Below are 15468 nucleotides of genomic sequence, written 5' to 3'. Positions count from 1 at the left end.
CGGAGGTCCTGGGTCCGGCTGGATCGATTGAGGTTTTCTTAATTGGAGGTGTGACTGGTGGGAGGCTTTCGGCCGTGGTTAATTACCACCCTACCGACAAAGACTTACCGCCAAGCGATTTTGCGTTCCGGTACGATGTCGTGTAGACAACGAAAGGGGTGTGGATTTTCATCTTCCTTGTAACAAGTTAGACTGCTTCCATCTTAGATTGCCTCATCACTTACATGTGATTGTAGTCAAGGGCTAACTTGTAAAGAATAAAAAAAATCAACACTGAGAGGAAATGAGCCCTCCCCGTTACTCGTTAACACATTATTTACTGCTACTTACAGGCAAATATTGATCATATTATGTTTGAAAGACATGGTAAAAATACAATTCACACAAAAATATTACAGATGGCGTCTTTACTAATATCCTATCAAAAGAAATATCTGTAGGCTAGTTAAGGGAGATACCCTCAAATCCGCATCTTATGTATCGGACGCATCGCATTAAACCGATTTTAAATTTTACGGTAGTAAAAATCTGTTCGATGCGATCGTAGCAGCGGTTGAGTGGACGCAAAATTACGATCCATTTGATGCATCGCGTCCGGTACGTACGATGTGGATTTGTGGATGCCAAGCATAACTAGCCAACGTACTGGGTACGCGTTCGGTAAAGAAATGCTCTCAAACATAAGGTTGAGAACCTTTTATCAAGATAGTGTTAGATTGTTCGAATATAATACAAAAGGAATGTCGCACATTGCGTAGATTTCTTTCTTTTCAATTTCTTTATGATATATAACTCATATTAAAAAGTTTAATTTTACCTCGCGCCACCGCTCCTTGAAGGCGGAGCCATAAATCCTTTTAGCGCTAGGGGTTGTCTATGTACTAAGTATATTTATTGTAGATACCTTGAGTCTATATCATCATGAGTTGAGAATTGATACTCGTATCTTTTAACGAGTTGTGCAGGAGCGTAGCTATCGCCCTATCAATGATACGGGGCCCCCGGACTACAGGGGCCCCTTACGTGAATGCAAAGTTAGTGAAATTTAGGTAATCCACAATTTTTGTTTTCCCTGGCTAAGCGCGAGTTCAAAAATTGGAAACATCCTACATAGGTCAAGTCACTGTGATATTTATTCATATGTTAGAAATCTTTACCCTTCATTTGGGCCCCCAACTAATTTTGGACCTCTCCAAAGCAAACTAGGCCACTGGAGTTGTGTATATAAATAACACATTCATAATTTAAAAAATACTGAAAAAATGTCAGATTTTGAATAAATATGTCACCCGTTAGAATTACGAGTACGTTTAAGTTATTTCTGTAATAATATCTAGTATTCTTTTACGCTTTTACACAAAAGTTTCATTTCATGTAATTTATAAGATTAGATAATTATTATGAAATAGAGCAAAACTTATTGTCGTGTCTCTGTTATAAAACTCACTTCGTTCGTTTTATAAAATGCACTCGTGTTTTAACCTCTATTATGCTACAGTTTCATAATATATTTTCTACTCCCATTTCGTAATCTACTCAATATAAACCTCGTCGTTTGGTAATGTTCATTACCACAAGGGTAAAATGTGCTACAATGTTGTTTTTTTAAAAATAGTTCCATGACATTGGCTACATAAAGTCTAAGAGGTCACGCCGATACAAAATCGAGGAGGCCATAGCCAACGCCAATTTTATATTATTAAGTTTTCCTAATTCTTTTATTTATTTTATTATGGTCGTAGAAAAAGTATTGTATGCCACTGCATGTAACTAGCCATTGTAGCACTCGTGCTGTAATTACATAATAGTAATGACAGCACGAGTAACTAATTACTGCAATAAATAAATGTGATATTTTGTTCATTAATAGGTGACATAAGAGTGAACCAGAACCCTCAGCTGACTATCCTCCAGATAATCGTCCTACGTGAACACAACAGGATTGCCGACGCGTTGTCTGCCATCAATCCTCACTGGGATGACGAAACTCTGTACCAAGAAGCACGTCGCATTGTTATCGCTGAACTACAACACATCAATTACTATGAATACTTGCCTATTTTCCTTGGTAAGTTATGATAAAAAATTTAAGCCCCCTAGCAGAACCTCGCGGTTCCACACACGCGTAGTTTCCTTGCCCGTGGGAATACGGCCCAACGGGGATTAAATGTAGCTCTGATAGTGTAGATATTAGAGCTATATTTTATATCCCTGTATTCCTTTACTATTTACTTTTTATTTAAAGGAGAAAGCCCATCCAATGTCGGCCCTGGGAACCCAGGTATACCCTCGAATAAAAGTATATAGAGATGATAATATGATGTATTTAAAGAAGGATTTGGTCAAATTGGCTTAATAAAATTGTTGCTTAAAAAAATTTTTTTTTTACTACTTCTTTTTTCATTCTGGGGCAGAATGTTCGCCGGTGCACCTAAGCGGTGAGGTATTATTTGAAGCTGTATTATTTTTTTTTGTATTATTTCGTAAGACTTTATATGGTCAACGATCTTAGCTTGTGCCCGTTGTGGACAAATTAAAGATGAATTAAAAATGTCGTTAAACGTTGTAGCAAACTTTTTTTGATAAAGTAGTGATTTCATTATTAAAGAAGAATTATTAAGATTATTTTATATAAGTAAATTACCGGGTGCCGGTGGGCCTGGGCCGGGGATGGGCATTCCCCTTTGATATAATTCAACTACCCTATTGTCGATAATGAAGATCCGCTTATTATTACTGGTGACAGAAGGAAAGGCTGGCTCATTTTTTTGCGCAAAGGATTAGCGTGGCTGTCCAGCTATGAAATGCAGCCAGTATTCTTGACACCATTCCACGTGGGCATGATTTGTATAGTTATTAGGATAAGTTAGCTTAAGTTCCTTACTTAAAAAAAAATATCAGTTAAGGTCATAAAATCGTGTCCCAGATAAACTTAGATACCTATATCGTATACTTGTTGTAGATGTGGGTTCTAAATATAATTCTGTCTACCTGGCTTGTATCTCAAAATAGAACTAAAAGCTATTCGCAATGTCAAATGGAAGCTTTTAGAAAACAACATTTTAGGGTAGTTTCAGACTAGCGTTTTATACGCGCGAATGAGCTTGTTTTTAGAAACGCCTGTAGGCGCGTATAGGCGCGCCTTTTGGAACACGCTCAACTCGTACGAGCGTTGACACGCTCCTAAGCTCGTATATGTTATGTTTATACTGACACGATACTACCAGTTCGAGCGAGTTAAAAAACTTAAAGTAGCGCGCGTGTAAGCACGTATGCTGAAACGACCGTATACGCCCAAAAAAATTATTGTAAAGATGTAAATTTTAAATGATGAAATTGTCATTTGAATTAATTTAATAACACAAACAAAATAAATAAATATATTTGCATGCCAAATTGGCAAGATACATTTATCTATATCTACCGGCCACCTGTATATATATCATGTATGTATCTGCAAATAAATAAATTGATTGATGTATTGAAAAAATACGCTAGTCTGATATCACTCTGTTTTAGATTTAGGTATGTATTGTCTGATAGACAAAACAAAAAGGCTTTGTGTTCTCTTAAATCCTCCTTATAGGACAGATGAGAACTTTGCTTTTGTTTAAAAATAGGTCAAAGTTAATGAGTAGGTTTTATACTGATGAAGTTAAATCTTTATTTTAGGCTACGACAATATGGTCAAAAATAAACTAATATACCCCGGTGCTCACTCATACGTCAATGATTATAATCCGAACGTGGATCCAACTGTTCTTGATGAACACGCCACTGCTGCTTTCAGACATTTCCATACTCTAATCCGAGGATATCTACAGTAAGTAGCTTTTGTAGTTTTTTTTTTAATTTTTAACAATGTTATACATACAAAATATACAAAACACTATTAAAATTATAAAAAAAATTAACCCTCCCGCTGCGGGACATTTGAGTGCCCAAGCAACCGGTGGTCAGGGCTCCGGAGTGAGGAACCTCCTTACAATACGCGCCGTCTCAAGAATAACTGCTTTCTGTATCCGACTCTTGATCCAACAGTTAAGCGAAAGCTTCTTAAAGTATTGGTCGAAGCTTTTCGCTATAAGACCATTGACTGAAACAACTATCGGAACAATAATAGTTGACTCAACATTCCACATGGAGGTAATCTCTGGTAGCTTTTCTTGCGTTATTATTATATTACAAAGAAGAAGAAGAACAGAAAAAATATGCTAGGGTATTTAGCTAGGAAAAAATATGCTAGGGTACAGAATTCTGAATACAGACAGCTCAAAGCCCTATGGAATACCATGTCCAGCAGTGGACGTCCATTGGCTGATGATGACTTTTATATGTTTTGTGTACAACTTGCAAACACCGCCTCTCCTTACGACTCACTTGATGTCATCTATTAAGTCAGTCATTGACGGTCAATTATTCTCGCGTTTCTGCAGCACAATCGGCAGCGAAGAAGTTTCATAAGTAGAGCCGTCATGTACGCAGCGACCAGTTATAGTCGTGGGTGCTGCAGAAACGTGAGAATAATTGATCGTCAATGGCGTGCATTAGGAGGGGACCCAAATCTTTTTTGTTCCTGTGTTCTTTCGTATTCTTTTAATATCTTTTAATATTTCTGTCTTATTCCATATATTTTTCGGGACAAAAAGACCAATATTATTAGTTAGCTCGAACTAAATCGATTTAGTTCTTGCGAAATGAAGGTATAACAAAAATATATCTTCATACTGTCATTTAAACTTTCGCCTTTGCACTCGTAATATTCGTGTCATTTAAATATGTAATATGCTAAAATATATTTCCAGGTTAATTTCAGAGAACAGACGCTTAGCTGGAATAGTACGTTTGAGTGACTGGTTCAATAGGCCATTGTTAGTCGAGCTCGAGAACGCCTTTGACGACTTGACGAGAGGGCTTACCTTTCAACCTCAGGACTACAGCGATCAATTCTGGGACAGCGAAATTACTCAGTTTCTTTTCAAGTAAGTGGGTAGTTTAAAATAAATGACCAATTTAATCCCTAATAGCTCAAAAGATATGTCTTTGGAAGGAAGAGAAGTTGAACATCTAGTAAGGTAAGCTAAAGCAAAAAACATGCCTAATATAACTTAAAATACTAATGATTACATATATACAAAATATATATAACAATATTTAAATAGCACGTGCATAATTAAATAGCAATGACGTGATTGCATACTAAATAGCTAAGATATATATTTTTTAATTACGTTAATTAAGAATTTCTAAATTGAAGGGTCCTCATGCCAACCACATTGTTTAACCCTTTAATACAACATAGAAACATTCCGCTATTGCGCATTTATAATATTATCCAAAATTCTAATACGCCTAGCAGACGCCGCGCGGTTTCACCCGCGTGGTTCCCGTTCTCGTACGAATATGGGGATAAAATTTGGCTATTGCCATCGGGGATAGTGTAGCGTCCCAAGGCCCAACAGTAAAAGAATTTTTCAAATCGATTCTGTAGTTCCAGAGCGTATTCAAAACAAACAATCAAATCATTCCTCTTTATAATATTAGGTATACTAATATTATAAAGAGGATATATTAGATATACTAATATTATCGTCGCCATCAACCCATATTCGGCTCACTGCTGAGCTCGAGTCTCCTCTCAGAATGAGAGGGGTTAGGCCAATAGTCCACCACGCTGGCCCAATGCGGATTGGCAGACTTCACACACGCAGAGAATTAAGATAATTCTCTGGTATGCAGGTTTCCTCACGATGTTTTCCTTCACCGATTGAGACACGTGATATTTAATTTCTTAAAATGCACACAACTGAAAAGTTGGAGGTGCATGCCCCGGACCGGATTCGAACCCACACCCTCCGGAATCGGAGGCAGAGGTCATATCCACTGGGCTATCACGGCTTACTAATATTATAAAGAGGACATATTAGGTATACTAATATTTTAAAGAGGATAGAGGATATAAAAGTTTGTTAGATAAAACTTATAAGTCATCATGTAAAATTGTCGTTAATTATTCCTTAAAAATATTATAATATAACAACTGGTTAAAGAGGACTTACAAGTTGTCATATCAATCTTAACACTTTCGCTGCGGCACTGATTTTTCTGTACTTACCTCTGGTGCGGTATGAGGTCAATCGACCTCGTAACTCTTGAACACACTAAACATACGAGGTCAATTGACCTCGTACCGCAGCGAACGTGTTAAAGATATTATACAGCCTCTATAGCTATAAAATGTTTCAAGGCGAAACAATACATTCGGCGGGGATCTTCGAGCGACAGACATACAGCGCGGTCGTGACCACGGTCTTGGAAGTTACGTGGCGACCCGCGCATCTTGTGGCTTATCCGTCCCTAAGAGCTTCCATGAAATGACTGACTTCATACCCAAGCAGGTACGTTTAACTTTAACCTACACTAACGAATACATTCACTTCGTTTTTAACGAGACAACGTTTTATAATTTGATGAAGCCGGCTGCAGACTCGAAAAAAGATGACGTCACACGTCGTTCCCTCGCTCCAGGGTTGACAACTTTTTTTACAAAAAATAAAGTATGGTCTGTGAAGATTATTAAACACTATTTTAGAAAAACGAACATTTTCTTTTGAAAAATGCAATCATTGACAACGTCAAGAAAATACTGATGAAATATCAGTATTTTCTTGACGTTGTCACGTTCAACTATTTTCAGTAAACCGACTTTACACACAACCGATTTTTTTCTATTTTTTATTCAATTACAAGTTACCTTAACTGCGTTCTCACCTGTGGGCCATGCTACCAAGGTAGCTGCGATCAACAACATAACTCGTGAAGAGAAATAGACAAAATGGTCTTTGGTTCAGTTCATTAACTCGATGTCGAAGTGGGTATAAAAAGAATGGACCAACACACCGCCTGGCAACATCCAAAAATATATGTACAGATAATCTGCATAGTTTTCTGAGTTCAAAACTTTGAATTAAATGCGATCCGCATATTACGCACACTCAACTTCTCACAGCGCCTGGTCTATCATCATTCCGCCTATTGAAGCCGTTTGAGTTTTTCTTGTCCAGACAGATGCAGTGTGTGATTTTGTTTTTATATATGTAGTGATTAGGCTTCTACTAAAAGCTGACTGAAATAAAAACTATATACAGAATGTTCGTAAATATTACGACATACTTTACATCCTGTAGATTATTATTTGCGGGACACTCTGTGTATATTTAGGAGTGTAGAGAGTTAATAATTACTTGTAACTCATTAATATGTATTACCTCGCTTACAAATTGTATTATTACAATCTCTAGTTAGACGATTTCCATAACAATTTAGGCAAACCTTTTTGTTCTAGCTCGTACCGTAGGGAGGTAGAATTTTTATGAGCAATGTGTCAATCACATACTTATCGAGGGAAAAATGTAAGGATTGGAAAAGTATAGAAATGGACAAAAATAAACATATTTAGTGCTTGGGGTATATTTGTACAACATTTAAGTGGTGAGCAAAGATTTCTAGTATTTCTTTGTTGTGGCAAATTTCATCTTTCATTCAATAATGGTTTGCTCAGACATATTTTTGTGATGCGAAATGTGTGCATTCTTTCATTTTTATGACAGAGTTTAGTATTGATACTTTGAAGGATTCCTCATATTGTCTGTGTAACGATTTTATATATATATTGACGGGCCAGCTGCGAAGAGAGTAGTAACCCTGCCTTTTGCATACAAAGGACACACACATACACATTTGGAAAAATTATTGTGTATTGAACATGTGTGTTATCCAGTGTCGAGGTGTTTATCTATATACTAGCAGACGCCCGTGTTGAAGATAGATTAACATCAGAAGCGGATTTAGAGAACAAGACACTGATATTGAATGTAAGCCTATCAGCCGTCGAGTGGCGGAGAATAGCCTTGAGCGGAATCCCGGGCTTGTAACCGATGTCACATGATGAGAGATGACCGATGGGTTAAAGACATGTCCACAAATTCTCCCCGCCTACGGCACTCGTGAAGACATGAGCCGACCGATAGATCCTTAAACCTCCTTAATCCGGCCCTCTCGCAAAATCCCTTCTTAGCAGATGTGTACTACTACAACTACTACATTTCAACTAAGTAAGCAGTTTTCGAGATTTTGTTATATCACTTTTTATATTGATCAAAGTATTTAAGTATTAATGATTTCTTTATTGAAGAAAACACCTTTGACGTTAAGTTTGACTTCATAAGGCAAGGCATTGCAAACTGTGTTACAGAGGTCGTTAATGACAGAATTATAGCAGATTATTTAACAAATTGTCTCAGATATTTAGAAAATCATGTTAAGATTTCTAATAAATACTCGTGTTTCTGTTTAAATAATAATAAAATATATCATAATAGAATACTAGATTTATTTCCATATATTTAACAGCTGAAAAAATCAACAAGCAAATATAGAAACAACAAAGTTATCTTTATCTTGGCAATGTCTTCTAAAAACGAGATATTAGCAAACACTCTTCGCATTTTATGAATTGTTTGAGTGAAATAACAACGAGTACTGGTTTGGTTATTTTAACAACGATATATTTTCTAAGCAAACTCGTATCTTAAAATAAATTACTCGACGACACGTGTATACTTAAAAACTGTGTAAAAACATCGCCTATTTTTTTACTAGTTATTGGCAGAGTTATATTTTCTTTGGAGATTGCCATAATGCGCCGTAACGATTTTCAGTTTGTATAAAATGAATGAATAGAATCGAGTTTCTAGAGGAGAAATTGGACCTACTTTTCAGAACTAGATATACAGAAATGAAAAATGTACTAAAAATCTTGTATGTTTTACTACATTACTCCATTAGAGATTTAGCCGAAATAACATCCGCCAACAGGGAAAATAAGCTGATTTCATTATTTTCACACCGATTGTAGTGATTTAAATAGGTATCGACTTTGAAGCGTTTATCACCTTTGGTTAATAATTGTCTTTGCAAACGCAGGCTGTCAATGTCAAAGTCAATCAATGAATGAAAATGAAAATGAAAATTTATTTATTAATTACACAGTAACAAATTTGTAATACAATAAAGACTTATTATCTATTATCCCTGACTCCCAAACTAGCTGTAACTGTATCTTGGGAGTCAGTGGATTCCCATTAGTGTTACTTATTAAAATTAAAATTAAGATAAACTGTAGTAGGCAAAAACAAGAAAGGTGAATTCGTAAAACAAGATCAAACACAAATAAATATATTTTTGTGTGGTTGTGTGTGAGTGTGTGTGTGTGTCAAAATTGACTTCCTTAATTGTCCATATTTATGGCCAATCTTCAGCTCATTTGTACAATTTGGGCCTGAGTTTGTATAGAGACTGGGTTTCTCCTTTACTCAAAACAGGGGCCAGGAGGTCTAGATGTGCTGCACCAAGAGATGCCGAGATAATTTTATTTACTTGTTACGCCGTCGTCGGTCCCAGTCTTTATTATTGTACGTGTGTATTAAAGAGTTTAACATTATCACCTTAGTCCCGTCAACCCGCATTAGCATAGTTCGTCTAAGTTTCATATCCCCTCTCCTTTAAGGAGGGAGGTCAGATCCTGTAGTGGACCGTAATGACGAGACACATAACCGACCACATGATCCGAAGTCTCTTGAAGTAACCATCTACGAGGCAAAGAGAGAGAATATATCGCATGTTAGTATAACATAACAACGTTTATTCCTTTTACAGAACGTTCAGTTACTAGAACTCATCTACGAACACCCAGAGGATGTGGACTTGGTCGTAGCGGGCTCCCTGGAGACTAATGTGCCGGGAGCGCAGACTGGGCCGACGTTCCTGTGCATAATCACTGAGCAGTTTTATAGGACAAGAGTCGGCGATCGTTTCTTCTTCGAAAACGGCGCCGATCCTGATATTGCTTTCACACCGAGTAAGTTTCTTTAAGACTGAAAAAAATTTTCAAGTTAGTTTCAAACTATTATAATTTTACAAATTGCTTGGATGATACTTTGTATATAATTTATAACTAGAATTAACCGTTGTGGCTTTGGAAGGTAGCAAGTTTCAAGACGCCAGATCCTCAATTGTCTATGAATAAAACGTTTTTTTTATATTTTACATAGTACATGAAATATTTTTTTTTATAATCTTAATATAAAGGAGTTTGGTCCATTTACGGACTATGTCACACCATAAGACAACCTATTTATTAAAAATTACTCAAACTTAATCAATCTTACTCATATATTTTTTGTATAACTATACCAGATGAATCATGTCTCCTGTCACCAGACCGTTAAGACATTTAAAGTTATCTTGAAAAATATCTGTAACGGTGTATTTCGAAGGGTTGCCGCAGGCGACAGGTGGCTGGAGTATCTACCCGTATTTTCTCATATAATTCCGAGGAAAATATTAAACACACTTGACGCATTACACTCAGATAGTTGATAGTCCATTAAACTGCTGCCTTTCAGAGCCACCACAGTCTTAATTCCAATTAGCTACCGTACTTACCTATGATAGGAGCACAAACAACTTTCAGCTTCTATAAAACGATGAATGTCTGGCTGTCGCTGGCTCTTAGTCTATATGTTTGGCTATGTAGGCTCTCCACTAGAATTTGTTGATTCATCTATTGTCTTATTATTTGTTCAGGTCAACTCGAGTCTATACGCCACGGTGCCTCCATAGCACGTGTATTGTGCGATAACAGTGATAATATCCATCACATGCAACCGAAAGCCTTCCAACAAATATCACACAGGTAAGTGTAACATACACGAAATGGTCATATTAGTTACTAGCGGACGCCCGCAACTTCGTCCGCCCTTAGACCTCCTTAATCCGGCCCTATCGCAAAATCTATTCTTTGATGGATACCTACCTTCTAACTATAGACTACTACTTAAGGATGCTAGATATTTTTTTTTTATATTCTTTACAAATTAGCCCTTGACTACAATCTCACCTGATGGTAAGTGATGGTGCAATCTAAGATGGAAGCGGACTAACTTGTTAGGAGGAGGATGAAAATCCACACCCATTTTCGGTTGCTACACGATATCGTTCCGGAACGCTAAATCGCTTGGCGGTACGTCTTTGTCGGTAGGGTGGTACCACACTACCGACAAAGCCGAAGCCTCCCATCAGCCAGACCTGGACCAATTAAGAAAATCTCAATCTGCCCAGCCGGGGATCGAACCCAGGACCTCCGGTTTGTAAATCCACCGAGCATACCACTGCGCCACGGAGGCCGTAGATAAAGATAAAGGAACATAATATCGAAAACACGTTAAGCCTCCGTCTGTTGTAAGCAGTTATTCTTTAAAAAATATTTAATAAAACACACTTTTCGCAAATAAAAAAACTTTGACTTAATATAAATTAATTAAGCACGAAAGTTTTTGATAAAAATCGGCCTTGGATTAGTTCTCACGTCTGATATAATTAGATTATATGCCATCTTTTTTCTTTTTACTACACTTAATATAAGTTAGAGCAAGATAGAGACGTCTCTACAAAGAAAAAAAGACAAAAATAAACAACGATTACTTAACTCGACTCCAGGAGTCGAGTCAACAGATGGGGTAAAAATGGGGGTCGACTCCAGGAGTCTAGTCAACAGATGAGTGAAGTAGTTAACGAAATTACGTGTTTGAATATTTGAACTTTACAACAGTTTTCTCCGTACATTTGTTATAGTGAGAAACTGTTCCAGCAGAATTTCAAATTTGGAACACGTGAAAGGCGGATATTGCAAAGACGGCGCCAAACTTTGTGAAATACAACTCAGAATTTGATCCAATTTCGCTCAAGAAACTTTAATATTGTTAATAGTTTGAATTTCACAATTCATTTGAGATTATTTTCCAATTAGTTTAGTAATTGTTTTCATTTACATTACAGATTTTAGAGTTACTAATCCATTTTTGCAATTTAAGTAAACCTGAAGATTTTAGGAATTCCTGTCTTACAGCTTATTAGTTATTACGTTTTTTGTGTAAAATCCGAGAAGATAAAAATGAATTATAAAATAAATCAGCTTATTTATATTTGTCTTCATTAATTTTATTATTCTTCTGATTATTACTCACATAAATTACCTACAATAAAAAGCCTAGGTACAGTCTGTTATCGCCGCGTTTGCCGCTTTTAAATTTACATGTTGTTAATAAATAGTGTAGGAAATAGTAGTCTGTGACAGATATGACGTCGCTCGATCTAGTGTCGGCTTCAGTGTGCTCGTGGAGTTCGAGCCGTCCACATCTCTTGTCGTGTAATTCTTTATGGGTTACTTGGGATAGTCGGGGAGAGTGACTTGAGTGGAAAAGGGGAGTGTTTGATATCAGTCAAAGGATCCTTTAACCCTACACACATCGTTCACAAGTACGTGACTCCACTCAAGGTCATTCTCTGCCATTCTAGGGACTTATTTTGGTTACAGTTTGATTTGTTAATTAAGTTATCCTGACAAGTGTTGTGAATCATAACCTTTGTTCGACAATAGTTTTCTTATATTAGTAATCACTTTTGAGTCCTATAATAAGTCGAAAATAATAACTCTAGTGTATCGAATGAATATGTTATATCAAAGAAAACTAAGTGACAATAAAATAAAGTTTACTTCGGACCAACAAATAAAGTGTATTTTGAGTAAGCAACTCCAAATAGACTGGGAAAGAGTCAAATATCATTGTCAAGGCACCAGCGCATCAAAAATGAGGCGGATAAATGTGCATAATTGTCTTAATTTCATTCAGTCGCTTATTAAACAACGAAAGTTATTGAAACAAATAATATCTACGTAAATATTGGCTACAATATCGAGTTGTGTGTTCAGGAAATTTAAAAACTATACTTAAATACTCTTACATTATAATGTAAGTAAACACAAAATTGTGCATGTGTGCGCTTAGTGTAGAAGCTAAATGCGGGTCACTTTTTGCGGTGATTTTGTAGGCACGTAACATATCTATAGTATAAAATATCGTTGATTTACTTAGTAATTGAAAATTTAAAAGCGTATGTTGAAAGAGGGTTTAAATGTGATTTAAAGTAATACTTCTCGTAAATCCTAATCTGGTATATAAATTCCCGTAATCGTATATAAATGTTTATTGTTGTTTCATTGGGTTTCAGGGAAAGTTAAGGGCTTATGATAATTAATTAGCCAGCTAATACTTTATACCTGCTACATTTTAACTTTACTTGGTTTGTTTTTAATGAAAATATACAAAAACATTTCACGCTGTTTGTTTTATGTAAATAATTTTTATCCTTTGTAGGCAATGATCCTACTAATATTATAAACGCGAATGTTTGTATGGATGTTCGGATGTTTGTTGCTCTTTAACGCCGCTATTAATGAAACGATTTGGCTGAAATTTGGAATGAAAGAAAATAGATTTTACTCTGGATTAACTCATGGGATACTTTTTGTCCCGAAAAAATCCATGGTTTCCCGAGATTTGCGAAAACTGATGATTTTGATGATATGAATGTTTGTTACTCTTTCACGCCGACTACTGAACCGAATTAGCTGAAATTTGGTATTGAGATATATTATAGCATGGACTTTTATTCCGGAAAAATCTATGTTTCCCGAGGGATTTGTGAAAAACTAAATTCCACGCGGACGAAGTCGCGGGCGTCCGCTATTAATTTTATACTATTAATTTATATTACAGTATTTAATATCATTGTTTGCAGGATATTTTATTTCAGATTTTCTTAATTAAATATTAAAATCACAGTATAATATTCTTGTCCTTAGTTCGTAGGTATTCGTATGTATTTGTGACTTTGACGGCGTTTTTTTCTACTACCCTTAGTTACGAGTATTATAAGCTCGTTCTCTCCACCAGACAAAAAGATTAGGCCCTTGTTTTTTTCCAAGAATCTGAAAGTGAAATTAATATTGCACTTTCAGATCTATGCCAGCCGTGTCTATTAAAATTCGTTTATAAAAAATTTGCAATTTCCAAATAAACTTATTTCTGTATAATGATGTTTTTTTTCTATTTCAGCAATAAGCCAGTGCCATGTTCAAAGTTGCCTGCGATCGACCTCACCTTATGGCGCGATGTCGGTTTCTAATTCAACCATTTTTCGTACTTATATTTTTAAGTGTGTACAAGCAAATATGTAGTATTGCCATGTTAAAAGTATACATAATATAATATATACATACGTAGACGTTGTAAATAATGTAATTACATATACTACAGCTATTTCTTTTAATATAATTTAAGTTTTGCGTCTGAATGAAGTTCTTTTTATTTCAGTGTATTACGTCTTTTTAATTTTTTTTAATTTAATTTGGGAACTAAAAAATATTTTTAATTAAATAAATCGAACTTAGATACCTCTCAAATAGAGCGTTAAATCTACACATTTAATTATTTTAAGTATAAAGAGTTTTGGTTTGATTTTGTGCTAATTTATTTTTCAATTTTTTATTTCATGTGTGTATGTTTTTTGTATTTATTTTTAACATTTTCTCAATATGAGAAGAGTATCATAAATTGTAAATAAAAGTGAAAATAAGATGTACTAGTTTATTTTTATGCCTACGTAGATTTATAACACATAGATAGTGTGTAGTCGCAGGATTCGTAAACCGTTCTATGTGCCCCGAAATGGGAGCCCTCTACGCATCGTTACGCTGCGATAAGCAAGCTTGTGTGCTCGTCGGTGAGTGTAATTATTCACAGAAGTAGCTTACGTTTGGAGTGAAAAATTATTAGCTATTACAGATCTATAAGTTATTACTTTAGGTCTAAGAAAACATACATGTTTTCTATGTGGTTCGATAATGAAATCTCTAGAGATACTTCCTTATAATCATTAACAGCCGATGCAAGAGATGTATGTCCTACTAGACATACATCTCTTGCATGTGTGGCGAACGAACTCTTTCGTTCGATAACTCATAGGTCTGGCCATTTGCATTTTCCATTTCATATTTAGAATTCTCTCGTCCGCACATGCGTGAATAGATTATTAATTGTGAGGCATTACTTGATGATGACCAGTTTACCAACCCACTCCGTATCATCTATTTGGTACTAGTTTATTTTATAGTCTTTTACTTTCTTTTATCGTCGTTATCAACCCGTATTCGGCTCACTGCTGAACTCAAGTCTCCTCTTAGTGTGAGAGGCGTTAGGCCAATAGTCCACCACTTCACTTCTTGACGACTTCACACACGCAGAGAATTAAGAAAATTCTCTGGTATGCAGGTTACCTCACGAAGTCTTCCTTCACCGTTTGAGACACGTGATATTTAATTTCTTAAAATGCACATAACTGAAAAGTTGGAGGTGCATGCCCAGGACTGGATTCGAACCCACAACCTCCGGAATCGTAGGCAGAGGTCATATCCACTGGGCTATCACGGCTCACTTTCTAAAGAAAGTATTATAAACTTTCTTTTATAAATTAGTGAAATAATATTATATCAATCTATAAAACTTC

The 15468-nt window shown here is 35.8% G+C and overlaps 1 protein-coding gene across 2 annotated transcripts in view; it reads left to right on the top strand.

Moving 5' to 3' along the window:
* The window catches only part of LOC112042929 (peroxidase), a 91327-nt gene extending 76801 nt beyond the window's left edge, over positions 1–14526 (top strand). For both annotated transcript variants that reach the window (XM_024078139.2, XM_024078138.2), the window contains 7 exons: positions 1871–2068; positions 3673–3823; positions 4806–4982; positions 6248–6398; positions 9718–9919; positions 10648–10756; positions 14019–14526. In XM_024078139.2, the coding sequence (XP_023933907.2) occupies positions 1871–2068; positions 3673–3823; positions 4806–4982; positions 6248–6398; positions 9718–9919; positions 10648–10756; positions 14019–14088 (1058 nt within the window). In that variant the 3' untranslated portion in view covers positions 14089–14526. The remainder of the gene's footprint in view (positions 1–1870; positions 2069–3672; positions 3824–4805; positions 4983–6247; positions 6399–9717; positions 9920–10647; positions 10757–14018) is intronic.
* The last annotated feature ends 942 nt before the right edge of the window (positions 14527–15468 follow it).

The sequence above is a fragment of the Bicyclus anynana genome, chromosome 10 (assembly GCF_947172395.1).
Source record: "Bicyclus anynana chromosome 10, ilBicAnyn1.1, whole genome shotgun sequence".
Taxonomy (NCBI): Eukaryota; Metazoa; Arthropoda; class Insecta; order Lepidoptera; family Nymphalidae; genus Bicyclus; species Bicyclus anynana.
The sequence above is the reverse complement of the archived record's forward strand: the minus strand, read 5'-3'. Positions and strand labels throughout refer to the sequence as shown.